This window comes from Talaromyces stipitatus, genomic scaffold, assembly GCF_000003125.1.
Source record: "Talaromyces stipitatus ATCC 10500 scf_1105507295487 genomic scaffold, whole genome shotgun sequence".
Lineage (NCBI taxonomy): Eukaryota > Fungi > Ascomycota > Eurotiomycetes > Eurotiales > Trichocomaceae > Talaromyces > Talaromyces stipitatus.
Window position 1 is genome coordinate 1394166 of NW_002990120.1, and position 27328 is coordinate 1421493.

The 27328-nt window shown below is 46.6% G+C and overlaps 11 protein-coding genes across 16 annotated transcripts, besides 1 other annotated feature; 4 read left to right on the forward strand and 7 right to left on the reverse strand.

Annotated features, from left to right (window-relative positions):
* Positions 1-1217: 1217 nt before the first annotated feature.
* Positions 1218-3517, reverse strand: TSTA_057160 (protease S8 tripeptidyl peptidase I, putative; the record flags this gene model as incomplete). The annotated part of the gene is made up of 6 exons (XM_002487286.1): positions 3196-3517; positions 2354-3140; positions 2097-2290; positions 1924-2046; positions 1698-1874; positions 1218-1638 (listed from the first exon to the last, which is right to left on the reverse strand). Exons 1-6 carry the CDS (start codon positions 3411-3413, stop codon positions 1218-1220), a joined length of 1920 nt encoding a protein of 639 aa, XP_002487331.1. The 5' UTR covers positions 3414-3517.
* A 2610-nt stretch (positions 3518-6127) lies between these two features.
* TSTA_057170 (aromatic aminotransferase Aro8, putative) lies at positions 6128-7976 on the reverse strand (the record flags this gene model as incomplete). 2 transcript variants are annotated; one of them, XM_002487287.1, is made up of 4 exons in its annotated part: positions 6128-6492; positions 6553-7365; positions 7411-7487; positions 7541-7976. In XM_002487287.1, 4 exons carry the CDS (start codon positions 7974-7976, stop codon positions 6223-6225), a joined length of 1596 nt encoding a protein of 531 aa, XP_002487332.1. In that variant the 3' UTR covers positions 6128-6222. The 2 variants fall into 2 exon arrangements, with proteins under 2 accessions (XP_002487332.1, XP_002487333.1); XM_002487288.1 differs by having other exon boundaries at positions 6128-7365.
* A 634-nt stretch (positions 7977-8610) lies between these two features.
* On the reverse strand, positions 8611-10861 carry TSTA_057180 (thiamine pyrophosphate enzyme, putative). The gene is made up of 3 exons (XM_002487289.1): positions 10528-10861; positions 10357-10479; positions 8611-10283 (listed from the first exon to the last, which is right to left on the reverse strand). The coding sequence occupies exons 1-3, from the start codon at positions 10615-10617 to the stop codon at positions 8658-8660; spliced, it is 1839 nt and encodes a 612-aa protein (XP_002487334.1). The 5' UTR covers positions 10618-10861; the 3' UTR covers positions 8611-8657.
* A 115-nt stretch (positions 10862-10976) lies between these two features.
* TSTA_057190 (uncharacterized protein) lies at positions 10977-12721 on the reverse strand (the record flags this gene model as incomplete). Its single annotated transcript, XM_002487290.1, has 2 exons — positions 10977-12461; positions 12523-12721. 2 exons carry the CDS (start codon positions 12719-12721, stop codon positions 10981-10983), a joined length of 1680 nt encoding a protein of 559 aa, XP_002487335.1. The 3' UTR covers positions 10977-10980.
* A 667-nt stretch (positions 12722-13388) lies between these two features.
* On the reverse strand, positions 13389-16654 carry TSTA_057200 (uncharacterized protein; the record flags this gene model as incomplete). The annotated part of the gene is made up of 5 exons (XM_002487291.1): positions 13389-13918; positions 13977-14699; positions 14759-15317; positions 15373-15459; positions 15508-16654. The coding sequence occupies 5 exons, from the start codon at positions 16652-16654 to the stop codon at positions 13447-13449; spliced, it is 2988 nt and encodes a 995-aa protein (XP_002487336.1). The 3' UTR covers positions 13389-13446.
* Positions 14849-14887: a microsatellite.
* A 192-nt stretch (positions 16655-16846) lies between the features above and the next one.
* TSTA_057210 (NEDD8 activating enzyme (UbaC), putative) lies at positions 16847-18542 on the forward strand (the record flags this gene model as incomplete). The annotated part of the gene is made up of 6 exons (XM_002487292.1): positions 16847-17051; positions 17107-17208; positions 17258-17263; positions 17315-17394; positions 17442-17738; positions 17791-18542. The coding sequence occupies exons 1-6, from the start codon at positions 17008-17010 to the stop codon at positions 18540-18542; spliced, it is 1281 nt and encodes a 426-aa protein (XP_002487337.1). The 5' UTR covers positions 16847-17007.
* Positions 17997-20004, reverse strand: TSTA_057220 (DNA-directed RNA polymerase I and III subunit Rpc40, putative). Its single transcript, XM_002487293.1, has 3 exons — positions 19934-20004; positions 19778-19882; positions 17997-19726 (listed from the first exon to the last, which is right to left on the reverse strand). Exons 1-3 carry the CDS (start codon positions 19976-19978, stop codon positions 18755-18757), a joined length of 1122 nt encoding a protein of 373 aa, XP_002487338.1. The 5' UTR covers positions 19979-20004; the 3' UTR covers positions 17997-18754.
* A 451-nt stretch (positions 20005-20455) lies between these two features.
* Positions 20456-22592, forward strand: TSTA_057230 (NADH-ubiquinone oxidoreductase 49 kDa subunit, putative; the record flags this gene model as incomplete). Its single annotated transcript, XM_002487294.1, has 2 exons — positions 20456-21121; positions 21173-22592. 2 exons carry the CDS (start codon positions 20456-20458, stop codon positions 21929-21931), a joined length of 1425 nt encoding a protein of 474 aa, XP_002487339.1. The 3' UTR covers positions 21932-22592.
* TSTA_057240 (ubiquitin conjugating enzyme, putative) lies at positions 22311-22828 on the reverse strand (the record flags this gene model as incomplete). The annotated part of the gene is made up of 2 exons (XM_002487295.1): positions 22311-22591; positions 22660-22828. 2 exons carry the CDS (start codon positions 22826-22828, stop codon positions 22311-22313), a joined length of 450 nt encoding a protein of 149 aa, XP_002487340.1.
* A 1729-nt stretch (positions 22829-24557) lies between these two features.
* Positions 24558-25104, forward strand: TSTA_057250 (uncharacterized protein; the record flags this gene model as incomplete). The annotated part of the gene is made up of 2 exons (XM_002487296.1): positions 24558-25011; positions 25045-25104. The coding sequence occupies exons 1-2, from the start codon at positions 24604-24606 to the stop codon at positions 25102-25104; spliced, it is 468 nt and encodes a 155-aa protein (XP_002487341.1). The 5' UTR covers positions 24558-24603.
* A 318-nt stretch (positions 25105-25422) lies between these two features.
* TSTA_057260 (MFS transporter, putative) lies at positions 25423-26995 on the forward strand. Of its 5 annotated transcripts, XM_002487297.1 has the most exons (5): positions 25455-25598; positions 25649-26017; positions 26069-26371; positions 26431-26722; positions 26780-26995. In XM_002487297.1, exons 1-5 carry the CDS (start codon positions 25504-25506, stop codon positions 26924-26926), a joined length of 1206 nt encoding a protein of 401 aa, XP_002487342.1. In that variant the 5' UTR covers positions 25455-25503; the 3' UTR covers positions 26927-26995. The 5 variants fall into 5 exon arrangements, with proteins under 5 accessions (XP_002487346.1, XP_002487342.1, XP_002487344.1 ...); XM_002487301.1 differs by having other exon boundaries at positions 25423-26017; XM_002487299.1 differs by having other exon boundaries at positions 25649-26371.
* Positions 26996-27328: the final 333 nt, after the last annotated feature.

Sequence of the window (27328 nt, forward strand, 5' to 3'; positions counted from 1 at the left end):
TATTAGGGCTAATCTCTTGAGCAGATAGTCAAGGAAGACACTGTTGTGATATAGTGCTACTCGGTGGGCAGAATGACCATGACGTTGGAGCCATAGACCAGATTTAGGGCATATCTAGTATATAAGTGGGATAATCTGGAGAGAATGTTCATTATTAGCAATTCCAATATAGTTCCACTTAGAAGAAAGCTTAGATCTAAGTATAATAATTGATAGCTTATGTTTATAGTTTGTGGAAGTAGAGAGGGGAATGGTTGGGCAAGTACCTACAAGACCTTCATAGAAAACAACTCGCTAAGCGAGGAGAAACGCACAAAACGCAGTTGTGTGCGCCTAGCTCTTAGGGCTAGATTTTGAGTGCGCCCCAGCTTCAAACGAGATGTTTGAGATGTGTTAATACGCCCAGTAATAGACCGGACCAGACAATAGGATGGCAATCTGTTGAACTGCCGCCCTAGATAGTGTAACAGAGAAGCAGACTAAATAGCTGGAAGTTTATCGAAATATCAAACAAAGATCTATACAAGAGGTTAGCATTCAGAGACCATATCGATTTCATGGAAGATGAAATTGTCATGTGACATGTAGTAAGGGGCAAGGGGCAAATAGAACAGCGCCTGAGCAGTGCACTACCAAGCCAGTCATTCCCATATACAGGGATACGAATAACAAGACAGATAGATAAAGTTATATCGATATATACACTTCAATGTATAGTAAATCCATGGAAGATCGAATAAACCTACCAAGATCTAAACTCCGGGGAACCTTGACCGAACAAAGGTATGTATGAATTAGCCGGATTCACCCACAACCAGCCCACAAAATGGAGAAGAAATGCAGTAAAAGGGTATCTCAAATGGAATCAGCAAGACACGATAGATAACAGAGATAGAAAAGAAAAGAGAGTGATATAGTAGATGGAATAATGAGGCTCAATGAATTTGTTAGAGGGAGAAAGGTCCAATTAACCTTTTTTTGATCTTCCGCCTTTCCCCTTTGGGATTGGGCTTGGCATGCTTATGTAACTACATTGTGGATGTCTTCACTCTATATTTACAAGTAAAATTTTATTTCTTGATATAATTTCTTACCAATAGTAGATTTCAGATAAAATATTAATGAGACAGCGAGTCAGAGAGCATGGTAATTAATTAAGATAATTAGAGAACGGAGCCAAATAGCTCAATCTATGCTCATTCACCGCATTAGGTCATCTACAGAGCCAACAAAACATCTCTCAACTTAGGATAATTAGGCGTCCCAAGACCCGACGCAGGATCCCAACCAGGGGCCGCTGAGAATCCAGCAGTATTACATCCCGCGTTTGAACCTTGAGTAATATCGTTGAATGCATCAGGGTTCTTGTAGAATACCGGGTTCAAAAATCCCACTGGACCAGGTTTCCCGGCTGCGATACGCTCGTCGATGATACGGGTGATGATCGATGCGACGATAGGGGCAGAGGCAGAGGTACCACCTTCAATGACAGACTCGCCCCCGATCCAGATGGGGATGGTGTCCCCGACGGCAGAGACGTCGGGGTAGCCACGACCAGAGCGGTTGTAGAGACCACCGTTTTCACCGAGGATGCTACCGCTGTAGGAAGGATAAGGAGGGTTGTGGTTGGCGAAGTAGCTGTTACATAATGCCGTTAGCAGGTGACCATTGTGTTCTCTGGGCACAAGAATACTAACCTGGCAACAGCATCCGCCTGATAGTCAGGAATGGGGAAGAGATTGCTAAAACCACCACCACTGGCAAAAGCCGAAAAGAAAGGATGGCCAGCGGGATCATTTGCGACAACTTCGCCGCCGCTAACAGATCCGTTAACAGGGATCTTAGTGGCTCCAACAGCAGTAACGTACGGGCAACTAGGAACAGCTGTTAGTACTGAAAGATTGAAGGGAATAGAAGGAGTACCTAGCAGGCCAGTCCGGGTTGAAGATGGTGGAGCTATTTCCGAGACAACCAGATCGGGAAGCAACACCAGAGTCTCCAGAGGCGAAAAGAACCGAAACTCCACGGAGCCCGAGCTTCATGAATCTGTTTGTGGTCAGTATGGGCTTCTACTGAAGATAAATGGTCAGACGAACTCATTGCATTGACGTTCATAGTACGACTGAGGAATGTAGTCTTCGGCGGCACCGTAGGAGATGGAAATGACATTGGTGGGCTTGTAAGTGCCACACATGAGCTGACCCTTGTATCCGCCAGAGTGAGTGTCGGGGTAGACAGGGTCGATATCGGCATTGCCACATTCGCCAGCATAGCAGGATGTGCAGTAAGACTGTCAATAGTCGCCAGGTTAGCTTGGGTCAATGATCAAGACTCAGCAGAGACGTAAACGCACCCCGTCAATAGCATCCAGGAAAGTATTGAACAAGCCCTGGCTGGAAAAGGCCCAGTACTGATCGTCGGTCTGGAACAATGTAATGTTCTGAGGATAGACAATGGGAAAAGCAAGTGAGAAATCCAAGTTTGATTCGCCCTGCACATTTTTGCCAGGGCCTTCTCCGCCGTCGATGGAATTGAGTATGGGGTGTGTTCCATTGGGGATTCCGTAGGAAGGGTATGCAGCCCAGTAAGAATCGAGATCAGTCTGGTTGTACTGGTCGCCCTCTTCGAAGATACCGAGGGAGTTGTCGGGGGAGGGGGACACAGTTACTGGTGGAATTTGGTACAATTGAGCGATGCAATCCGGAGTAATAGCTTTAGCGCAGTTGCTGTCGCTTGTTGACAATGCGGCTTTGATATGAGGTGGAGTAGGAATACGTAGAGGGTCTCTGAGAGCATTGCGCTTCTGAAGGAATGGGAAGCGGATACCAGGAGTGATGTAGTCGATGTGTTCCTTGACGTGTTTAGGTACATGGTATCTATCGGTGCTGACAGCGGTATGGCCGGTCTCTGAATCCTTATACTCGTAGAAGTCTGCGTGCAACAGATTCTCGAGTTCCTCACCAGTCGCGACAAAGGCCAGCCAACCCTTGTTGTCAGTGTGGGTGATGCGGACATCATGAATGCCGGATTCAGTGAGCCAATTCTTAACGATGTTGACAGATTCATCAGATGGAGCGAACATCTGAGTCACTTCTTCTTCAGTCCAGAACTTGCCATAATTCGCGGAGTCAGGGTGCGAACTGAATAGAGCTTGTCAGTCTGTTAATGTTGCAGCATAGGTTACGAGGCACTAACACATCCATCAGGAATTCATGGCCGCGGTGAAGGTTGTTTTGCTTCAATCCGACTCTGACGTGAATGTCAGATTCGGACCTGATGCGCAATGGGTTCGTCCAGCGAGCATGGTGTCCGTAACGCTTTTCGTGAACGGTATGAGTGCTAGGAGCAGGACGAGCCGCGGCAGTAGCAGCAAGAGCTGCCACAATGGTAGTCAGAGATATAATACGAGTCATATTGCTGTAGGTACCTCAAATGTACCTCAGTTGACCGCGTTGCGTAGAGAAAAGTAGTGAGACGCAGAGAGGGACGAATGACTCTTATAAGTCTCCATTGTTGTAGTCCCATCTCATGCCAAGAGCAGACTTAGTAGATATTAAGTGGTACCAGGGGAAGACGTGCATCTTATCCTCCAGTAGAAGAAACATTGTGACATAGCCGCAGTTGCAGTGGAGAATAATGGGGGGTAAGCCATCCCAAGTCCAACTCCTAGAGGCTTCGATTGAGATGATTGGGGACAGAAATAGAAACAGGACTATAAGGCCAACACTCTAAAATCTGACCACCCACAATCAAGATGTGTCCTGTCCGAGACATCTGAATTTTCTTGTGCGTTAGTATACTCAGGGACAGATGCATTATCTTCTTGTCCCGAAGAGCAGCGACTATGATTGGGGAAACTTGAAATTAGGGCGGCAGCAAATAGCCGCATGATGAAACAAGTTTGTTCGACCATAATAAAGAGCTAAATCATTGAGTGCCCCTGTGTGCCCCTGAAAGGACCTGAAAGAAACAGTTGAAACGACCTATGGGGGAATAAGGATCACCGTTGCGGAGTTGATGCGGGTCTCCTCAGCCTCAAGCAACAAGCTCGTGTTGACAGTTCCCGATTCTTGGTATGTATGTACGGACTCACGGAGTGGAATTTAAAAATAAAGCCGGAAAGCGCGTCATGTCAAGCTTGGCTAGATCTTATCAATTTCTGCATATCCAGTGAATACTCAATAGGGAAGGTTACGGTGTTCCAGATCTTGCAGAGTCCTGAATCGCATTCGAATCATTCGATGCGCTGGCTCGCCTTGGCATCTGCGGCAGCCAATGTCTCTCCGATCTTCCTATCCAGCACGTACCCACGCGCTGTCGATCATCTTGAGTCAATTCGCGAGATAACGATGTGCATGAGATGTCTCAGAAACAAACAACGCAACGGGACTTCGGAAGGAAAACGTGCCTGCTTACATAAGGGCCAATGATTATGTTAACGTACTCCACGGGTCGTCCGAATGAACCGTATAAGTTATAAATAGGGACTTATCGGATCAGTCGACTGCTGTGTAGTTAAGCTACATGATAGATTCCGTGTTGAGGATATACTTAAGGGTTCGAATGCCAAACCTTGGGAATTTTCAATCAAAGGAACCCTTCGCGGTTAATTAGGCATTACGCAAATCGGACCATCGAGTGACATTGTCCTCGAAGAGACAACGAGTAAATGGTCACCGAGTTCTTTTTAGACCCTTCAAGCTCATTCACGGATTTCTTGCATTTGGGATTGAAGAGACAATAGCGAGGAGATCTCTCCGTAAAACTTGATCGAGACGCATATACGCAGTTCATGCCTGTATATACGATGTATTTTATGCTCAGTCTGGCCCTGGGATCAGGGCCCGTGGGCTCAGTGGGGTTCCCGGGGCCACAAGCCCTAGACGCTGCCCCATAGTCGCCCCCATTTTTAGGCTTGGAAGGTTAGGGTTACGGTATGAATCTAGCTTGCCCATTCCGTAGGCCAGATCTGGAGTGGTGAGATGACTAGTGTCAACGGTCATATTCCGTTCACAATCTCCAGACTCTTCACTGACCTTTTCGGCGGTATTCCGGCCATTCTATGTAGTGGATACGTTATCGACATGTTCTTTTTGCACCAGCGTGGAAAGGCCTTTGCTATTTTTGAAATTATAATCATCTCTGCCGTCGTCGGCGGAGGGACACTAGGAGGCTTCATTGCCAATAACAACTCTTGGAACCTCGTTTTCTAATGGACTCTCGGTCCGGTTGGAGCTACGGTGGTTCTAATCTTTGCCTTTGTTGAAGAAACCACCTACAACCGCGATGCCGCCGTTCCACGCCCTCCTCTACCCAAGAACTGGCTGGCCAACAGGATAGCCACTTACTTCCCATGCACATGAACCCAACGCGCCGGAAAAGGCAAGGAATTTGTGAGTCATGGCCCTTCTCTTCTTGCACAAAACGATGCTCTAATCCGTAGCAAGTGCGACAGGCAATCATCCCCTTCCAGATCACCTTTGCGCTCATTACCCTTCTGATGGGAACGTACATTTACAACCTCCCGTTATCGCCGGTGGTTATGGGCTTTTCATCACTGCAAATGGCATTCATGGCTTCTTTTTCAACGATAAAACTCCTTGTGGGTTGCTCGTCGCCGCGGTGGTACCTGGCATACGGAATATCGTCTGGCTAACACCATCCCACCCTCTCTCCTGCTGCCAATCGGTCTCGGTCTGTGGGGAGCTGGTCTACAACATCATCTTCATTTCATGGTTCTTGCTCTGTGATCGTTCCTGATCTGGTTCGGCGCTCTTCTCGCCCTGCCTGTCTGCTATAATTAATTACATTATCGAATGCTTCCTGCACAATGCCGTCGAGAGCTCCGTCTCGTTGAATGCTTACCCTGTCACATTCGGTTTGATATCGGTCTTCATTACTACTAACTGGCAGGCGGCTGTGGGTGTTGGCCAGATGTGAGGGATGGGAGCCTTTTTCATTGTACTTATCGACCGCATCATGATTGCTCTTAATCTCAAAGGCCATGTTGTCCGTCAGTGGACGACCAAGTTGAGTAAGACTCTTGCATTCACTGAAGATGGCGCAACTATCAGCACGAAACATGATGGGGTTACCTAGTAGTAGTCATATCAATCCTCCTTTATCTGGTATGTAGTACCACCTATATTGTTTAACGGATGATGCTATAGAATGGTATATCAGGCCCTCACAAATATAGCAAATTATATACAATCCATTAGCTTACTCCGCATCCTTCAACCCAAATTCCGCCCTCAACGCATCACCAAACCTCTTAATGGCTTCCTGCATCTTATCTGTTGGAGCGGCTGCAAAAGTAGCACGGAAAAACATCTTGTCTTCTGCCATATGCTTGTCTGATCGGAACCAGCTTCCGCGCGACAACAGAGCGCCACGGTCAACTGAAGCCAAGAAGATAGCTTCTTCGATTTCTGCATGCGATTTTCCCTGAGCGTAGCCGGGGTGCTTTTTCCAGGGGACTTCGATCCATTGCTTGATAATAGTTAGACTGAAAGTTCAAGTACGCTAAATAAAAGAATGGGGAACACCTACAAACATGCCGGCGGACGGTGGAACCCAACTGGTGACTTCTCGAGGAAGGTATTTCTCGCAAGCTTCGAGTAAAGCATCCCGACGATGGGTATAATAAAGACGCATATGCATCAACCAATCCAAATAACCTGCGTGACCCCATTCTTCGTCAAGGAGCTTGAAGAGAGCAAGTTGTGAGAATCCACTGGGGTTTTGGTTTGAGGACTCAAAGTGACGAGCGAAACGTTCAACGATTTGCTCTGATCCGACGATCCAACCGGTACGGGTCCCGGGGGAGAGAACCTTGGAAAAGGACTCAAGACGGAGGACACGACCGTCGACATCGATTTTCAGGAAAGACGGTAACAAGACTTTCAAGAATTCCTCACGAGAAGACGGAGGAGGCACACCAGCCTTGTAAGGCTCCATTTGGAGGAAATAGTATGGCTCATCCTCGACAATAAAGATATCATGCCTCTGGCAGACTTTGTAGACTTCTTGTCGTCGTTGAGCGCTCTGAGTGGCTCCTGTTGGGTTCTGGCCAGAAGGAACGGTGTACAAAAGATGAGGCTTTGCGGCACCACGGGCCTTCTCATCCCAGTTTGAGAGGAGTTCATCCATGTCTTCAGGAAGTAGACCTTGTTCGTCCATTTTGACTGCCGCAATGCGGATTCCCAAAGGAGCGGCAGTTTCTAAGGCGCTAGCAAATGCATATTCTTCGGTGAGGATGTAGTCGCCTCGTTCGCAGAAGATTCTCAGTGTCGCGTCCCATGCCATTGTATTTCCGACGGTCAAACAACAGTACCAGTCTGAATAAGGGGGTTCATGGATAATCTAGCTTGTCAATTAAATGTATTCGAATACAGAAAGGGAAAATACCTCTGTATGTTCCGTAACAAAACGAACCATCTGCGCAAATCCCACTGACTGACCATAATTGAGCGCAACCTCCAAGTCTGCATATATCAGCCAACCGTTTCCTTTTCTTGGGATATCAAAATTGGCATACCGAACAAGCTCTTCCCTTCCTTGATATCATGCTTCCCCGCCGTTATAGTCGTACCAGAAACATGAGTCTCCGCCTCCGAAAACTTCGGTGCCCTGGGAACCTTGATACTCATTTCCTCAAAGGGAAAAGTCTCACTCGACGGCAACCCACCACCCAGCGAAATCATACCGGGTCTAGACAGAAACTTGGCCGCGCCTTTCAAGGACGAGGGTTTGCGCGATTTCGCCTCCAAGGAAAGATGATGATCCCATCGCTTGGCCTTTGGTCGCGTGAAACAGGCGGGACTCTTGAACATGTCGCTGGTTGAGAATGCGGCAGTGCCCGTAGGCACAGCGCCGGTTTTGCGCCATGCTGCGAGGGCGTTGTTATCGACTGGGTTGGGGATTGTGACGGCGGTGTCGCCTTGGACCTTGATGTCGACTGCGGAGGGGCTCATTTTGGTTTCTCTGTTGGCAAGTCAGATCAGTTGCGCTGAACCTGGATCAATTGTAGAGATATATACCAGAGAGAGAGATTGCACGGCATGGAATTGCCGAGATCAACGTGTCGAAGCGGAGCTGCTCAAAGGGCGTGGAGCTTCTCGTACAAAAAAGACGGCCGTTATCGCTTGATAAGCGCGCGTATTGCCGCTGTATTGCCCATATAATGATATGGTATTTTTGGTATGTGTTTACCACCTATCCCAGAGTATGCTCTATCAGGCACTATCTATTTCTATATATTCCGATGTTGTTTCTTGAAATTAATCAATTGTGATAACTACAGTCCTTGTGTTTGGTCGATCTTTAGTAGCTCGCTTCACTTCGTATACTGTTGGTCTACAGATACGACCGCTCCGAAGTCGGACAACAGCATACTTCTAATTTCTCAATAACTCATCCTTTGTGGCATCTCTTCTGCTAGTCTTTGGTCAATCAGCAATTCTATCAATTATTAGTAATTGGCGTCTACTGCGAATATTCGACAAATATGGCGATCAGGATACTCGCTTAGCAGAGGCTATTCTCGGTTTGCTGCGGGAGGGGTATTGTTATCGATAAGTGAGTCATCCATCTGATAGAGAGAGAGGTACTCCGTAACTTTCTCGTATTTGATAGCTACAACAACTTGTACAGATTCAAGAACTAACATACTTCCCCGCCGTGCCATCAAACTGCGCCTCCAAAACAGCCGACGTCCCCGACAAAACACTCTGAATAGCCTGCGGCAACCGTTCCGCCAGTTCACCCACCGTACTGGCTCGACCAGCCCATAACTCCCCTCCAGCAGCCGCTTTGGCAATCCCCGCATAATCCGGCGTGGGAGAAAACGAGATATTCAATTCTTCATTGCTCACTTTGGACCCTTCACCCTCTGGGTGTACAAGTAGCAGACTTCGACGAGGCGCGTTCCAGCCCTTGTTGTTGAGGACAATCGTCAAGATGGGGATGTTGTAGCGACGAGCGATCCAGTAGACAGACCCCGGAATGGAGAAGAGGTATGTGCCGTCTCCTACTATCTGACATACGAATTTGCCCTTGTTCTTGCCTCCGTGCTGGTCGTCACTGGCAAGTTTGATGCCGAGAGCACCACCGCCGGACCAGCCCAATCCACCGCCTCCGCAATTGATCCAGGATTTTGGTAGAGTGCATTGAAGTTGATCTGCTACATGTGCTGTTAGAGTCACCGCTTCAATAGCCCAGATAGTACCCTCAGGTGCTGCCTTTTTCAGCTCGGCCATTAGATAGCTCGCATTCAAATAGGCCTCTGATCCCCCAGCAGGGGCCACCGCCGAGTCTGCAATTTCGTGTAGTCGTCGTCGATATGATTCCTCAACACGTTTCTGACGATCGTTAACTTCTTGGCTGTTCAGTGTTTGAGTTAGTGTTGCATTTGAAGCGATATAATCATTAATCTGTTTAAACGCAGTCGTAGAGTCGACCTTGAACGTCGCGATTGACGGCAGATAGAACATCGGAATCTGTTGTTTCAACGGATCGACATCAAGATGGATCACTTTTGCCGTGTCCCTTGGTTTGCACAGTGTCGGGATCCAAGGAGTATCACTATCAACCACTAAAATAAAATCGGCCGTCTTGATCGCTTCATGATTTCCATATCGTAAACCCAGCCAACCGGGATGGTCTGCTGGGAAACTCATATCCGAGCCAGCACAGTCGAGCACCCGGAGGCCTTTGACCGTGTTGGCCAGTGTAACCAATTCCTTAACGGAACTGGTTGCGCGACCGTTATACCCCACGATTGCCAATGGCTCCTTTGCATTGACCAGTTCATTTGCAATCAATTCGACTGCACTTGACGGCAATGCCGATCCTGTGACTGGAACCCACTGTTCTTGCTTCAATGAATACGGCTCAATTTCCTCTTCCATAACCTCCCTCGCACCAACCAAATAAACCGGTCCCTGGGGATCGCTGGTAGCCCATTGTAATGCCCGATTTACCACCTGTTTAACGTTCTTACCCGTCTTGAATTCACCGGTATAACGACAATATTGCGATAAGATCTGTTTCTGGTCAGGCACATCCTGGATCCAGTGAATGTATTCTGTTCTCGAGCCTCGCATCTCTCCTTCAAGCGTAAATGGTGATAGGCCCGCAAAGATGAGAACGGGTGCTCGACCGCATGAAGCATTGTGGACGGCTGCAGCGAGGCCTTGTGTGCCAACATCGACGTGGACAATGACACACTGTGGTTTTCCTGTTAGACGTGCGTATCCGTCGGCCATAGAAAGAGCAACCATCTAAGCTCCATTAGTATTATATACCTCGGATACTTTGCATGCAACGAGTCAATCGGAATTCCTGCTGACATACTTCATTTGGGCAGGTGATTGCTTTGGGCCATTGATCTCTGCGCTCTCTCTGTCCTTTGACTAGTGCTTCAATGATCGATGGATGGTCAGATCCAAGGTTGACAAAGACGTATTGAACGCCGGCCTAGACAGTCAGCATGAAGCCTACCAAGCAGAAGCGGGGATGATATACCTCCCAAAGCGCCTCGAAGAAGGCAAACGAAGCTGTATATCCCCTATTTTTCGTTAGCATCAGTTCATTAACTCGATGGGTTGCACTCATATTTTGTATGCAAGACGTGGTCAGAAATTGGAAGCTGGAAGGAAGGTATCTACCACCCTTTTTAGAGGCGAACAGCTCGGATAACTGTCCAGACTCAATTGATAAGCCGGCAAAGAGAATTCGAAGTGTACTCCGATTTGCTGCATTACCTTGTCAAAGGGCTGAGACAAGCGTATCACAATAGGTCAAGTGGATGTGCGGAGGTTGGCAGGGAATGAAGACTGAGGGGAAGATGGGGATGTGGAGAGGTCATTCATCTACCTATATACAGACTACGCCTCCATCGCAAAGATGTCCGATCCCCCCACGCTTTCTTATCTCAAGAATAAGTACATGACAGTCAATTCCAAAGACTCTGCATGATCACAAAGATTGAAAACCCCTCAACGCCTCATCACAGAGATTAGAGTAATATTCATCGCCTTTATATCCACGCTTCTCATTCCGTAATCCCACAGCCTGGAATCCGTCTTCTTTCAACCGCTTAATCCGTGCCTCCTTGGTCTCGTTGAGTTCTGTTCCCGGCGCTGCCCAGCCTGGATTGGGTTTCAAATAATTTACCGTGCTGTTTTTACGACCCTCATTGTCGTCCCCATCGCCAACGGCTGTCTCGTCCATAGCGTCTTGTGACAGGCTTGAGAAACTCCAGTATGACTTGGAAGGGGGCATTTTCTGGATTTGAAGGTACTGTGCACGGTTGGTCTTGATCTCATTCGCGAGTTGTCGTAAGTTGATAATGTTGTATTGGAGAGAGCCCAAGAAAGAAGACAAATGATTTTCGAACCGCGCAATATGGCCTTCGAGGTCTTTATTACTGGGACCATACTTCTCTCGGAGTTGTGGCCGTGTCCGCTCAACGAGGTGAAGAGAATGGTAATCAGAACCAACCATATACACTCCATTGAAGGATGCCCCCTCCCAGGAATGCATCAAACGAGCCAGTGAAGCCTTATCTGAGTCTGAACCGCTCACTATTTTCACACTCGTTTTCGATTTGGGACATAACGGCAGAGGTTTCGCACTCGACGAATGTGGGATTGGCCTTGGGCTGAAAGCCTTCACCTTCTCGTTTCCTTCTGGGCCCAGATAATCACGAATCAAGTCGCTGAGAGATCGAGGTATCTCTTTTGCTTTTACTTTTGTGTTGTTTGGGCTTGGGGACGTGGGCGGTGACGATGTCGTATTGTGCATCTCAGACGAGGCGACGATGCTCGATGTATTGACAAGGATATGCTCCTCATGCTTTTGCATTCTCTGCGCCACGCGCCCTTCAATCTCTCCTCTCAATCTCTCCTTTATCGCTTCAATACTTGCCTCTCGAGCATCTCGATCATCTCGAGTAGCCTGATTAGATAGAAGATCTCGGCCGTCCACTGAAGGCGAATATCTCGAACGAGTAGGAGATGCTCTGTAGTCGTCCAGATATCGAATATCTTGACCCCTACTTATCGTACTGTTCCCCGTCTCAGATTCCCAGTCACTCATGTCCTTCATGACACTAGCCAAGGTTCGTAATCCGCCATGCTGATCTGGTGTGCTCGCCATACTCGAGACCACCTGGTCGCGACACTCTGTCTCGACCGAAACGCTGCGATTAAACCTGAGTGCTGGCGATGGTAACATGCCGACATGCGAAGCAGGTGACATTGAAAAACGCTTGCGAATATGTAGCGGTGAGGGCGTTAGGGGAGATTGTGACCCGAACTTATCCAGAAGTTTTGACGTAGGCTCTTTCTGAGGGGTGGAATTGTTTGACAGAAACGGATCTTCTTCATTGCGAAATGGATTGTTCAGGTCACCGTCAATCAATCTGCTGATTGCGTCCGTCAACCTCGATATCCTCTCTGCAAAGAAGTAGGGTTAGTTTTGACTTATAAATATAACTAACAAAAAGAGTTCAGTCACCCTTCCGTTGAACCGTAGGCGAATCCTCGACATCATCATATACAAGACCCTTCCCCTTCGATGCGGAAATTTCAGGAGTTTGGACGTCAGTTTTATCTTCACCGAGCAAAACGATATCTGTTAAGACTATCTTGCACCTCTCGAACCATAGAATAGCGTCTTCCACTTTCTTTGCCTTTCCTGCTGAATATTGATGCATATTTCTCGCATGCATCTCGACACAGGACCCGATCAGAAACATCAAGTATGCACGAATGATGGGGGAATCCTATAAAACCCGTCCTCATTAGTTGCCCTCCAGTTATCTTTCTATGCGTGTACATGCCTTGGTGCTCCTCACTAAACGAAGACATTTACTCTCACATTCCTTCCATCGTCCTTCGAGGTACACCGTTCGCAGATTACTGAGAGTTGCGCGCCATGCCCCCTTTGTTGATGGGATAGAGACTTGTGACGATCTGAGGCCTCGAAATACTCGATAGAGAGGGGCTGAGTCTGTGGACGATGCTGGAGAGGAGGTTTTTGAAAGATTCTGGCTCATTTTGAAAGAAATAAGGCTTGTAATGGACTTGAGGATATATGATTTTGCTAGATGAAGGTGTTCACTCAGAGACTGCAACTTTCACTACTATGAAGGCGAAATATCATGTGAAAACAGTAAACAAAATAGAAGATAAACAATCCAAAATTTAGTTGCGTCAGAGACAGTTAGATTGTTGACATGTCGTGTGAATATGCCATCCAATATTTCCCTATTCAATACTATGTAGCATGAAATCACCGGAAATTCATGAACAAGATAAATGCTACCGGACATTACCTTAATCACTACTGGGCCTACAAATTGACGGACACTCCCACAACCTGTGAAGAAATTTGGATATCAATTTAGATGTGGATTAAGGCAATATATCCATTCACATCTCAATATTTAAACCCAACATTAATCCCCATCAATCGACCCTGATATCGCTGAATGACTTCTCCTAACTTGACCAATATCCCAGCTGCAAGCATTCGCGTCTGCTCTGTATCATCTATTTTATCCGCATTGCTGGAGGTAGCTGGCGTCCTCTCAAAGACATCATTGCACCAGTCCCTAAGCTCGATTACTTGTACCCCATGATCTGTAACAAGTCTTTCTTCTGCTGTTGAGCCGGCGGCAATATTCAAGTCGATAACTGCTAGAAAGAGGGATAGTAAAGCTGGTAGAACAATTGGTTCGGATGATACGGCCGTGCCGTGGAGAGTGAAGATTAGGGCTAGGGTTTCTTGGCTGATGGTTGGAAGCGCGGGTGTATGTGGACCCAACGTCGATATTATGAGGGTGACTGTTTGGAGAAACAGTCGCAAAATATTTGCTGAGTAGAACGGATTGTAACTGGATGAGGAAACACTTTTAAAAGTGGTTAGTTTGGCAGCCTTGCATGATGATAATCAGGAGATACACTTACGACCGCGATTGTAACATGACTGCAAACCTGCCGACTAACGGGTAGAAAAACCCCTCAGTCAAGTCTTTGTGCAAATCTTTCGAAACGGTTTTCTTTTTCCTCTGAGCTTCTCGTAGCTGACGTTGGCGCTCAACTTCCATACGAGACGAGAACGTGCGAACTTTGAGGACATTGGGCCCCGAGGCTGCGTCTGCCGCATCAAGTGCTAATGGTTGTAGTGAAGTGCGAGATAATTGCTGCGTTAGAGCAGAAACAGGGGAACTCTCTCTTTGGGCATCATAAAATTGCTGCAGATTACTGGGCAGCTTTTTGGACGGGAACTCTGCCTGTGAAGAAGTTGAAGGTAGTCCCAAAACCTTGGCATCTTCTTCTCCATGGCCAGCGATTTCTCTGGCCCCTAAACCCATAGCAGTTAAGATGGCGGATCTTTGGGTTTGCGACAAGTCTCCGTCAAAGAAAGTCGCCGTGAAATATCGACCTATACGGATCGGTTGCGCCGCAAGTAGAGCGATCATGGCTTGGAGACGATACTCGTGAAAATTTGGAAGTGAATAGTTGTCTTGAAGGCTTATCACGACCAGTGCAAGTCCGTCAATGTTCTCTAGCAACTCAGTACCAAATCCAGCTTTTCGACGAATAAGGGAGGCTGCGTTGGTTATGCCTAAGTGGTAACGGTCCACGTTATCACTGTCCTTTAGGTAAGAAACCAAATCTCGTATGTAGCTATAATATAAAATGTCAGTTCTCCGACCACTAATGGCGAGTCAGTGCTCATAACTTACACCGGAGCGCTAGGTTTGCCTCTTTGCACTAGAGTTGTATCCTCCTCAGAATCAGAGGCATCGCTGTCTGGTTTCGCATAGGGCATGAATTCATCTTCTTCTTCCTCATCATCCTCATCATCCTCATCACTGATCTCCTCGATAGCGACTATTTTTGACCTCTCTCTTTGAATAGCAGAGGACGGTGGGTGCTTCACAGGTACGACTTTGGGTCTCAAAGTCTCCACAGGTTTGCTAGGTCGTTGATTTTCAGGTTCCAGCTTTTGTAAGTCATGAATGGAACTCATCTTATCCTCAACCCTGGTCAGACCGAGGTACCATTCTGCTTCTTCGTCATCAAATCCTTCGAGATCGAATTTCATCGCTTTTCCTGCTGGTTCAACCAATTCAGAGACGGCCATTCCGACAATCATGCCTAGAAAGCGAGCTCTCGTAGCTGAGGCGGCCAGTCGATTCGATACTGCGTTCAGATAGAGTGATGATCGCCCAATGACATATAATTCTGATGGCTGTAGTCTATGCAGATATCCGGCGGCTAATAAAAGTATTTGTGCATTCGCTGTGAATGTTAGAATGATGGTATTATCTTTTATCGTCGAAGAAGGCTGACCTACCTTCTTGGGTTGGCAGTATGGTATGCTTTATACTGAAGCTATCTCCAAACTCACGGAAAGCCTGTTCCAGTAATTCTCTTAATGACTCTAAAATCCGTCAGAAAGATTTATGTGTAACGGATTAGGTAGACAAACCGGCATCTCTTGCCACTAATAGAACAAGAGCACGACGCAAAGCGAAAGTGGTAACCACGTTGCTACTTGCATTTGACAGCCAGTATCGGAGCGTCTCTTGAGGACTGGTAACGCCGTTCAGGATTTCATGTAATAGTGCAGAGACGCCACCCACAATCGAGCTTGTTGTTTGAATATTTTTCTCGTCCGTGGCAAAGTATCGTTTCTGAACGTCTTTCAATATACTTTGCAGAATAGCGCTCCGTTCATGATGCCGAAGATGTTGAAAACAAAGACCCCAGGATGGTGACATGGTACCATCCACAATCACACCCGTATATAATTCATGGACAAAGCGGTCGGTATAGCCCAGTCCTGTCGCGCGACCAACGATAAGAGCTGCAGATTCCCCGGGATCATCGTCATCATGAATGATCATGTAGCTCATGTTCCGGCCTAGCCACTCAGCAAAGGAATGACCTTCTCCAATCCATGATTTATTATTGGAGAATTTACTGTCCTTGATAATAGCCAAGGCCTCTGCAGCTGTAGAAAGAATCTTTCCGCCTGAGAGAAGAGAACAAAACTCCGTCCACGCCACACGTCGTTTAGTATCTGTATCATATATCGCGAGGTTATCGTGATATACTCGCGAGACAAAGTCGTTTGGTTTCAGAAGTGTGGAAGTGAATGATAAGACATCTCTTAAGGCCAAAATCCTCCCCAATTCTCGTTCCTTCGCTGACAACGCGGCGTTATTGGATGTCTGTATGTATCCAACTAGCGCTCGTAGCCCTGCAACGCTGGAGAAGCATCTCAGAAGTGCTCCCCGAATTTTGAAGTTGCTCTTCTCGACCTTGCCCCAATGATCGGGAATTGTCTTGTTGAGCAAAGTATGAAGAGTCTGTCCTTGAAGCGGATTGGGAAGTCGTATATCAAAAGCCCGGTCTCCACTCCTATCTCGCAACGGATCCAGATATTTTAAAATCTGATAGAGTTCCTGCTCATTAGGTTGCTTCTGAAGAAGCTGCAGTAGAGCTTCTGGGGTGTTGGTGTCATTTGTGATTTTCTTTGTTGATGGAGCTTCTTCTTTGCCGACGTTGCCTGCTGCCGATTCTGATAACGTTTCGATACGCTTTGTCTGAACAGCATTCAACAAGCCATCCATTATTACTCCTAGTTAAATATCAAAAATTCCATAACGAACTTCTAAGATGAGTAGTTGTAAAGAGTAAGTTGGATCTTTTCTTCAGCAGGAGCCATCGCGGGTTATAATAACGCCGCCCCGCCAATCATCGGCCTGAGGCAATCATGTCACAGTTCCCACTTCTGCCAAACAACATCTCTATATCTAAACAATACTACGAAAGCTCAAGAGTCTATACTGTTCTGCAGAGATCATACTTCTACATATCGAGTTCACTCCAAGCATTGTGTTGATGGTTGACAACATAATTTGAGGGATCAATATTTGCAGGCAGACGAGCTTCGACCTTGCATCTTATATCGGCACTTTTCATCATGCCTTCACTCGAGACAAATACAGACTCGTCGAATACGAGATGGTGCAATTGGCCTTCTATCTACGGTGATATGAGATCGCTAACATTGTGATTATAGGAGACATTTGTACAAAGCTTTGAGCAAACCAGGTCCATTCAGCGACGAAGATTGGGTACCAGGATCAGAGACCATCGATGCTCTTGAGACTTCTAAAATTCTGTAAGTTACGTCTCCTGGTTACAGATATAACATCAGCTAATAGTTCTAGTGTCATGTGAGTCCTTCGTGGATAAATACTGTCTTCGTTACCTCTAATGGCGTTCAGTGGAGCCGGAGGTCTAGGATGTGAGATTTTAAAGAATCTCGCGCTGTCTGGTTTTAAAGATATTCATGTTATCGACATGGGTATGTTGTATTAACCAACGATCCTTACTTGAGCTAATACTCTCTAGATACAATTGATATATCCAACCTCAACCGCCAGTTCTTGTTCCGCCAGGCAGATGTAGGAAAGCCCAAAGCTGAGGTTGCAGCAGCATTTGTCCAGAAGCGAGTCAAGGGAGTCAAAATCACACCCTATGCCGGAAAGATTCAAGATAAAGATGAAGACTACTACATGCAGTTCAAGATTATTGTCTGCGGATTGGATAGTATCGAAGCACGTCGATGGATTAACTCGACGTTGGTTGGAATGGTAGACCCCGAGAATCCAGAGAGCTTGAAACCTTTGATCGATGGAGGTACAGAAGGTGTGTTGATACTATGCATATTTCCCTGCACCTCCACTGATGACTATGTCAGGTTTCAAAGGACAAGCCCGTGTCATCCTTCCGACACTCACATCATGCATCGAATGCCAACTCGATATGCACGCCCCCAGAGCTGCTGTTCCACTATGCACAATCGCAACGATTCCCCGACAACCGCAGCATTGTATCGAATGGGCTCACCAAATTGCATGGCAGGAAAAGCGCAAAGACGAACCATTTGATAGTGATGACCTCAGCCATATCTCCTGGATTTATCAACATGCATTGGAACGCGCCAAACAATTTTCCATTCCCGGAGTTACTTTCCAACTAACGCAAGGCGTCGTGAAGAATATTATTCCCGCCATCGCATCGACGAACGCTGTGGTCGCTGCATCCACAACCTCAGAAGCATTGAAAATCGCTACTTCATGCAACCCGTACTTGGATAATTACATGATGTATGCCGGCGAGGAAGGTGTATACACCTACACTTTCACTGCAGAGCAGAAACCGGACTGCCCAGTCTGTGGAAATCTGGCACGTACAATCCATGCTGATCCTGAAATCACCCTAGAAGAGTTTATAGAAAGTCTGGGCGAGCGAGCAGAAGCACAACTCAAAAAGCCTAGCTTGAGATCGGGGGAGAAAACGCTATACCAACGGTTTCCACCCCAACTGGAAGAGCAGACACGACCTAATCTACGGTTAAAGTTGAAAGACTTGGTATCCGATGGTCAGGAGATCGCTGTCAGTGATCCGGCATTCACCATTGATTTCCGGTATAAACTCGTTTTTTCATGAGCTATAACGACACGAAACATCGAATCACGAGGAAGCGCACTGCTTACATAGATGAATTAACAATATACAAAAATCACGAACACCGTTAGACATCAAAAATAACTTTTTTTGACCCGTAGACAAATTGAATCTATATCCACACCAATAAACAAGAGAGAACGCCAGAAAATGCAACCGCAAGAGAGGCAAAACGAACCCACAAAATCAAGACATTATTGCATCAATCTGGTCAATTCTCGTTTCAACCGTAAGCACTTGAGCTTCAAGACCGTGACACTTTCCAAGAAAAGAGTATCACTCGGGAACTGCCCGGTACTCTCAATATTGAAAATGAAGTGATCCCGAACACGACCCAATTTAACTTTATCCTTGAACTCATCATGTCGTAGACATTCTCTGCTAACGGTATCCTTGAACGGATCCACAACCACGGCTTTGTCTTCACCAGTGTGGCCTTCATAGCCACTACCCTTTTGCGCAGCTTCTGCCGGAGTGATTTTCTCGAAACCGATAACGCCCTTGGGGAAACATTTGGCAAATTTTTTTGCGTCTTCACCGATAATGGGACGTAGAATTCGGATTTCGGGGAGAAGGCGGTAGGTTGCCGTTGCGACGGGGGAAAATTTGGCATGGTCCGCACCAATACCCTTGACACAATGCATTTCAAGCTCGATCACCTGGCCCGGTCTAAGTTTAGCAATAAGAATATCAGGATTGACAGGTTGGATTTCGCCGTCGCCAGTGAAATAGTTCGTTTGACGGCCCTGAGGATGGAATGTGATGTCCCTTGCGTAGATATGAGCGTTATGGTAGCGAATGCGGGGATCCTCTGCTCCGGGTGGCGCCTTCTCATTGACGCTGCATTCAACGTTAAGTCTTAGAACGACAGTATTGAAGTCGCTGGGCTCGCTGCCCTTGGGATCCTCCTCTGTAGGCTTTTTGAACCATTGCATCCAATTCAGACCTTCTATGGAACCTTTGAGCGGAATTAGACCAAGACGAGAGGCGAGGACTTCGTCTTGAATAACGGAGGTGTTGTTTATGATGTATACGTATTCGACGGCGAGAGTGGGCACTTCGGCGATGAGGATACGGCGGAAAGCGTTTGCAATGGAGGCATCGAGGCCGACGAGTGAGAAGGAAGCATCTAATGGCTCATTCTTGTGGAAATCGACTCGAAAATTCTGCTTGAATTAGTACTTGAAGCTCAGCTTCATTGCAGATGCAAGACGTACGTTTTGAAAATTTTCTACGGACCATTCATGCGATTCTCCAGGCCAATGTCCAGGAAAGTCCGTGGAGGGTATGTTGGTGATGGTTTCGGCATTGATATTAATAATCTGACACAGTTAGTTTGGCCTCAAAAATTCTCGGAATTCATGGGCGCATACCCTTCGTCGTGACGGCTCCTCTGCCGAAGTTGCAATCGGTGCCATGCTGCTGGATAATGTGAATGCGCTGTACTGGAGTGGTGAGAGCCGCTTGAACTTCTTTTTTCTTTTGGATCTCTTTTCTCCTCCGCAGATCCTAAGCCGTTTTGGGAAGGATTGGGGCGCTAAGCTCTGTCCAACCAATCAGATAACACAGAATCCCGATTAGCAGCAGTTCGACGAAGAAGAAATTGGCTGATTGTTGTTTACGTTCTGACTTTTACACCATTTGTTCAAGTGAAATCATTAAATATCACTTGTAGAATGCCCATAGTATATTAATTTCTCTTTTTCTAGGGAAATAGTGCGTAGAATAGGCAGTCGGACTCGATTGTATGAAAATCACGTGATATGCGATCATCGACACCTCAGGCCGCAAACAATTCCTGCTGGGCCCGGAAGGACCACACCAAGCAACCTCAGATTCCCGACGTCTGCACACTCTCTCGCAGCCATCCTCCAGTCGCCCGCCACATCACCGCGATGGCTTCTTCACTCTCTCGCGTCGTTGGCCGCGTGCCAATGACGCTAGGTCGTCATCAATCGCTATTCAAAGCTTCGGCATCGTGCTCGCGGCATATGAGCAGCACCCCCTCTAGACGAGCTGCCGAACCTCAACCCTACCAAGCAACCAGACTCATTCCGACAGATCCCTCGTTCGCTCATCTTGCGAACAAGGCAGGCCCTCAACCTCCCGATGAAGCCTCTGCCCTCGAGTCCACGTCTGACACAGGCAATCGCAAGATCCGACACTATACCGTCAACTTTGGCCCACAACATCCGGCTGCGCACGGTGTGTTGCGTTTGATTCTCGAGCTCAACGGTGAAGAGATTGTTCGCGCCGACCCTCACGTCGGTCTTTTGCATCGTGGAACAGAGAAATTGATCGAATACAAGACATACATGCAAGCCCTACCATACTTTGACCGTTTAGATTACGTTTCTATGATGACCAACGAGCAATGTTACTCGTTGGCCGTTGAGAAACTGCTCAACATTGAAATCCCCGAACGTGCCAAATGGATCCGAACAATGTTTGGAGAGATCACTCGTATCTTGAACCATCTCATGTCTGTGCTATCCCACGCTATGGATGTTGGAGCTCTTACACCTTTCTTGTGGGGTTTCGAAGAACGTGAGAAGCTCATGGTTAGTGTATTTCTTTCGAGTAATGGTAATGTCTCTAATTGTTGGTGATAGGAATTTTATGAACGTGTCTCCGGTGCTCGGTTGCACGCCGCCTATGTTCGCCCTGGTGGTGTTTCCCAGGATCTTCCCCTCGGCTTGCTCGACGATATTTACCAATGGGCAACTCAATTTGGTGACCGCATCGATGAAACCGAGGAACTTTTAACTGACAACCGTATCTGGAAGGCCAGAACACAAGGTGTTGGTGTTGTCAGCGCCGCAGATGCTCTCAACATGAGCTTCACTGGTGTCATGCTTCGTGGTTCCGGTGTACCCTGGGATGTCCGCAAGTCGCAACCATACGATGCCTACGACCAGGTCGAGTTCGATGTCCCCGTTGGTATGAACGGTGACTGCTACGACAGATATCTCTGCCGTATGGAGGAGTTCCGTCAATCCCTCCGTATCATTCACCAGTGCTTGAACAAGATGCCCGCTGGCCCAGTCAAAGTTGAGGATTACAAGATTAGCCCTCCTCCTCGTGCCGCCATGAAGGAAAATATGGAGGCTTTGATCCACCACTTTTTGCTCTTTACTAAGGGTTACACCGTTCCTCCCGGTGAGACATACTCTGCCATCGAGGCCCCCAAGGGTGAGATGGGTGTCTTTATTGTCAGTGATGGTAGCGAACGCCCATACCGCTGCAAGATTCGCTCCCCTGGATTTGCCCATCTCGGTGGTTTCGACCAGGTCTCCCGCGGTCACTTGCTCGCTGACGCCGTTGCCATTATTGGCACCATGGATTTGGTGTTTGGTGAAGTCGACCGATAGACCTTGTTTTTCCCATCATGTTACAATAAAACAACCTCGAAACACCATCAAAGAGCGAAAGAATTTCTACAGCTGCCCTAAAAAAGTAGCATTGTACTACTGGCGTTTATAATTCATCGATGGGTCTGTTCATCATCAAATCGTCCCAGGATTTGACATGCTTTACTTTTGAATTTATCTTGTTCCCGTGAACCTCGATTTCCTTTGTGACGGCTAGTCCTCTTTCCTATTTGTATGTACAGTTATATTATCAATAGAAAGATATGGATGGCCAATCAATCGTAGCATTAAGAATATATTTGCTCGTATCGTTTCATAAGGTCTATATCATCACAAATCATTATACCCAATAGTTCCCGTAACAATAAAATCCCAGTTATCAAACATTATCGTCGTGATAGTAGAAGTTAACATCCCTCGGCCTTCGCTTGTTCCCCTTAACAAAATCGGTATCGTCGGGCGGGCGTTCGTTCTTGGTGTTTGCGGTCAACATGCTCTGTAAACTCATGCAGACGCTTTCGACAGTCTGAACAGGTGACCATCCCGCTGATGAGAGCAGGTCCAGGCAGATGAAGCCATTGGAGTAGATGTGTGGGTGAATCGGAATGAGCCGCGGAGTTTCTGGCGCTGACACGTTGACAAAGACGACTTCGGGTGGTTCTGCGAAGACAAATGTCAGTATTCCTTATGTCTGCTGAACATCATCCCTGAAAATGATACTAGCATACCGATAGGATATTTCGAGCTGAAGATCAGCTTGAGTCGGAAAATCTGGTCTTGGTAGAGAGGATTGGAATCGAGGACGCGGATGTCCATGAGCCATTGGTCAAAGTTCTCGGCTTGGACTATTTCGATACCGGGAGGTAGATGTTCCTTCATCTGTTGGAAATTGTGCATTAGTGAGGAAATATATGGCGATGGGGTCCGAATGCAGGGAGCTCGTCATGAGAGAATAAATAACGAAATATATTGTCTACCAACCTTGGCAAGCTCCTATATCATGTAGCCTGTTAGCAACTCAACAGCTGGTAGTCCTGGAAATAGCTTACCTTCCCCAGTCGCTTAGACGCGAACATCTTGTTGACTCACACCCTTCCTTATGCAATCCGTTGAGGATATAATTGATATCACTGCTTGTATTCCGACTAAAATAGCAAGCTTCTTTGACGTGCCGTGGCTAGAAACCGTTTCTGGCAGCTCACATAAATTCCCAGTCGATGACGTTGTTGAAGGCCGACGGCTTCGCGGGCTGTTAGGTTAGAACAGACTCAGCTATAAATCATGGCTATGCAGGCGAGACCGAGCAGTGTTGAGCAGGCTAATGCCCATACAATCGTGGTTGTGAAAAGAGATGTTTCTTGTGGAGTTGAAGAGAATAGCTGTCTTAACCCCGGAAGTCACGAGCCGCCAATACCCCACTAAGTATCACATAGCTTTCTTTCTGTGTTGGATTTCTCTTCCGTCAGCATTTGTCGCATTTATCATTTCAGGGTGGTTTCGGAATGCGCCAAACGCGATCTCCCGAGGCTACTTGAACGAAATATATTGAGAACTGGAGATATATACCAGTATTCTCATTTATTGCGATTAGTGCTTAAGCAGTGAGGAATCGGACGATTGATGTGTCAGAAGCGTGGATCTGAATAACCGCTATATTCGGTCACTATACTATTCATCACTATTCTCATTGATGCCAAACATCACCATTGTCATAGATGGATGAGTTCTGTCTAGTATCAAAGTCCTCTGGGAGCTGTACCTAGCTACCTGAGGCACCAATTGCTTTATATTCCTTATTAATCACCAGGAACGCTTGATATTAGCATTGGCTAGCTAAATCAGACGCTTTGACATTTTTTGACCTTCTCTTATTCTCCTTGTCCACCTCCGTTCGTTCGCGAATTTGGAATGTCCTTATAGAAAGTTATAGGTAGGTAACCGCGTCCTCGTATAGAAAGGTTTCGCTATGGGTGTATCAACGGAACATCAATATTCCGTCCAATGTGATATCAGGTTTAGGGTTTGTTCAGCTTCAAAGTCTTTATCTCTCTTTTAAATCACTTTTTGCACGATTAAGCACTGGTCATATCCTCAAGAGTCATCCTTTTATCAGCTTTCATGCCATAAACTTGCCTGTCATTCTCTTCGTTGAGGGTGGAGAGCTCACAATATAGAGCAATGTTCTTGATGCAGAGCATTAGGTCGTTCAACGATTTAACCTGACCTTCCATGGACTTCATTGAAGACATAGATGGACATGTAAATTTATTGGCACATCCCAGTCTTCCATATAGAAGATAGCTGCGTGTTGTCTCATAAAAAGAAAATACCAGGGTTAGGGTCCAGTACAAAGCCTGTCAGTTGCTTCCTTGTCCACTGAAACCTCCCAAGTATGAGATTAAATTTTGAGACCACTGATATGAACGTTCATGACAGACTAAGCGGAGCTGCTCCAAGGTTTTGGTTTCGGTACATGATCTTTTGTGGTACTTGCCTTGAAATCATAGTCACCTACATGGCGCTCAACACGAATAAGAGAGCACACCTATCCACCCATCTCATCAAGAAACCATCCTATATAGATAATATATAAATCGAACATAATATATCTTGCAAAGAACATTCACTTAAGAGAAGTATACATAGATCATTCATAGATCAAAACCAACAAAATGCTCCTCCCCTTGCGAGAAGATATCACGCTGGTCGAAGGCTTCGTCCGAACGGTCCTCAAAACACTCCGTGACCACGGCGACCCCGAAGAAACCGAACATCTAACGGCAGAGGCAAACTGTGACAATTTCTTCGCGGCCTTTAAATGGGTACAATATCTCCACAACAGGGCATCACTCTTATCCGAGGAGGCGCGCGGTCAGCAATGGAAGCAATTCCTTGCCAACGTCGAAGGGGTTCTTAGGCAAGTTGCGCGATGGGCTTTTGAGAAGTATCCGGAGGGTGTGCTGTCGACTTTAATGACAAGATATCAGAGCGGTGACAGTAATTTTGAGATGGATATCGATAGTCCAGATGATCAAACAGACTGGACTTGGGCTCTCCAGGCTGCTCTGGAGTTGGAGGTGGTTAGCAGGGTTATCTTTAAGCATTGTGAAAAGGCTACAGAAATGATGCAGGTGGATTTCACAGCAACGGCGTTGTCGGAAATGTCGTTTTAATAATTATTAGTTATCCAATATTAAGTCGGAGGATGCCGTTGCTTCATTTATCTCCGGATACGGTAGGGCTGACTGAAGCAATAACCTCCTATTTTTAGGGTTTGACGTACAATCTGAAGATTCATCTTGTCGGTGAAGTAAAGAGTCGGCCGAAGTTCATAACGGTTTGCGTATACACGTCTAATATGGTTCGTCACATTGAAATCTGTTGATTGCACAGAGATGGAAATGATGGAAATTTAGTCACTCGGCCGGGTTTGGAAGGATGGCTGACTCATACATTTCTTTTCCTTCGGCCGAGATTCAACATACCGTCATATAAGAACAACTTCTAGAATTTTTATATGATCGAAATAATGTACAGAAATCAAATAAGCCTGGAAAGAGTAGAAAGTGTTTATGGTTGGCAGTATGGATAAAGTCGAGGAACCTGTTGTGCCCATCTCAAAGCACGATGTCGGCTGGAGACGAGTCATTCGGAATTTTACGCCATCGTACGTATTTCCCTTTTCAACAGAGACATATATGCTAACAGGGGGTATAGATGGTTCTCCGTCAACATGGGCACAGGAATAGCGTCCATCCTCCTCAACACACTCCCATACAACGGCAAATGGCTTTATTACCTTTCTATCATCATCTTCGCGCTCAACGTCCTTCTGTTTGGTATCTTCTGTATAATGACCGCTATGCGATACATTCTATACCCCAGGATCTTCACAGCCATGATTCGTCATCCGATCCAGTCGATGTTCCTGGGAACATTCCCCATGGGGTTTGCAACGATTATCAACATGTTTGTATTGGTATGTGTACCGGCCTGGGGTGACTGGACCAAGAACTTTGCTTGGGGGATATGGATTTTTGATGCTATTGTTTCGGTTGTTGTTGCATTGTCATTACCTGCTCTTCTGTACGTATTCCTCCGTCTTTTAAGAGGAATCCTTTCCACTAACTTGCACAGGATGATGCACATGAAAGAACTAGACCTGTCAGCAATGACAGCTGTCTGGCTTCTACCTATCGTCAGCCCTATCGTCGCCGCTGCCTCGGGTGCTGTGGTGGCTGATGTGTTAGTCGATTATAATCCGCAGCATGCCCTCTGGACGGTGATCGTGAGCTATGCGCTTTGGGGTATCGGCGTGCCCATGGCCTTTATGGTGACGACGATATATCTGCAGCGACTGACACTGCATAAGCTTCCCCCCAAGGCGGTTATTGTCAGTGTATTTTTGCCTCTGGGGCCATTGGGGCAGGGTGGATATGGGTATGTCTTCTCTTCTTTTTTCGTTCCGTTTCGTTTCGCAAAACTGACAATCGGCACAGAATTCAAAAACTGGGCATGCTCATGCCGACCCTCTTAGAGAAAACGCATAATCATACCCTTCCAGCCGCTGCGGGCGACATCCTGTACGCAGTCGGATGGCTGATTGCCCTAATTTTGTGGGGGTTTGGTTTGAATTGGCTCTTTTTCGCACTCACCTCAATCTTTTATACACGCAAATTCCCATTTAATATTGGTTGGTGGGGATTTACCTTCCCCCTCGGCGTGTTTACGTTGAGTACATGCCAGATAGGAAGGGAGTTGGGTTCGAAGTTCTTCCTTGTTCTGGGAACGGTGAGTAATACCTCTCTCTGCAACTGCATCGAGGACAGAACTGATGAGATTTCATAGGTATTTTCTGTTGCTGTTGTCCTGCTTTGGATCCTGGTGTCCACACGGACGGTGATAGGTGCTGTCGAGGGTAAAGTGTTTCACGCGCCTTGTTTGGCTGATTTGGAAGTTCCAAAGAGAGCAAAGAGAGGCGATCACGCAGTGTAATAATTTTAATATTTGTATAGAGCATAGATTGTTAGGAAAATATCATTGACATGAAGCGTCTTCTACCGTAATACTACATACAATAACAGAAATGGCTGGAGAAACACAATAAGATAACCCTAACGGCCGACACGCGAAAGAACGAAACACTCAATCGGATTCGATGAAACACATCCGCGAATCCAAGACTCTAATTCGATGGCCGCAGCAAGTTGAAACGAAACTTTTACTTGATCTAATTTTTAAGGCTCTTGTCAAGTAAGGCCGTGATAGGCTGAGCAGTCACTGATTAGTATCTAGGGCTAATAGTAAACTGGGGTAAGACTACATCATGCACTCACTATTCAGCTTCGGAATGGATGTGCCGTTTCAATTTGGTTTTGTACGTACGTATTTGCTTTT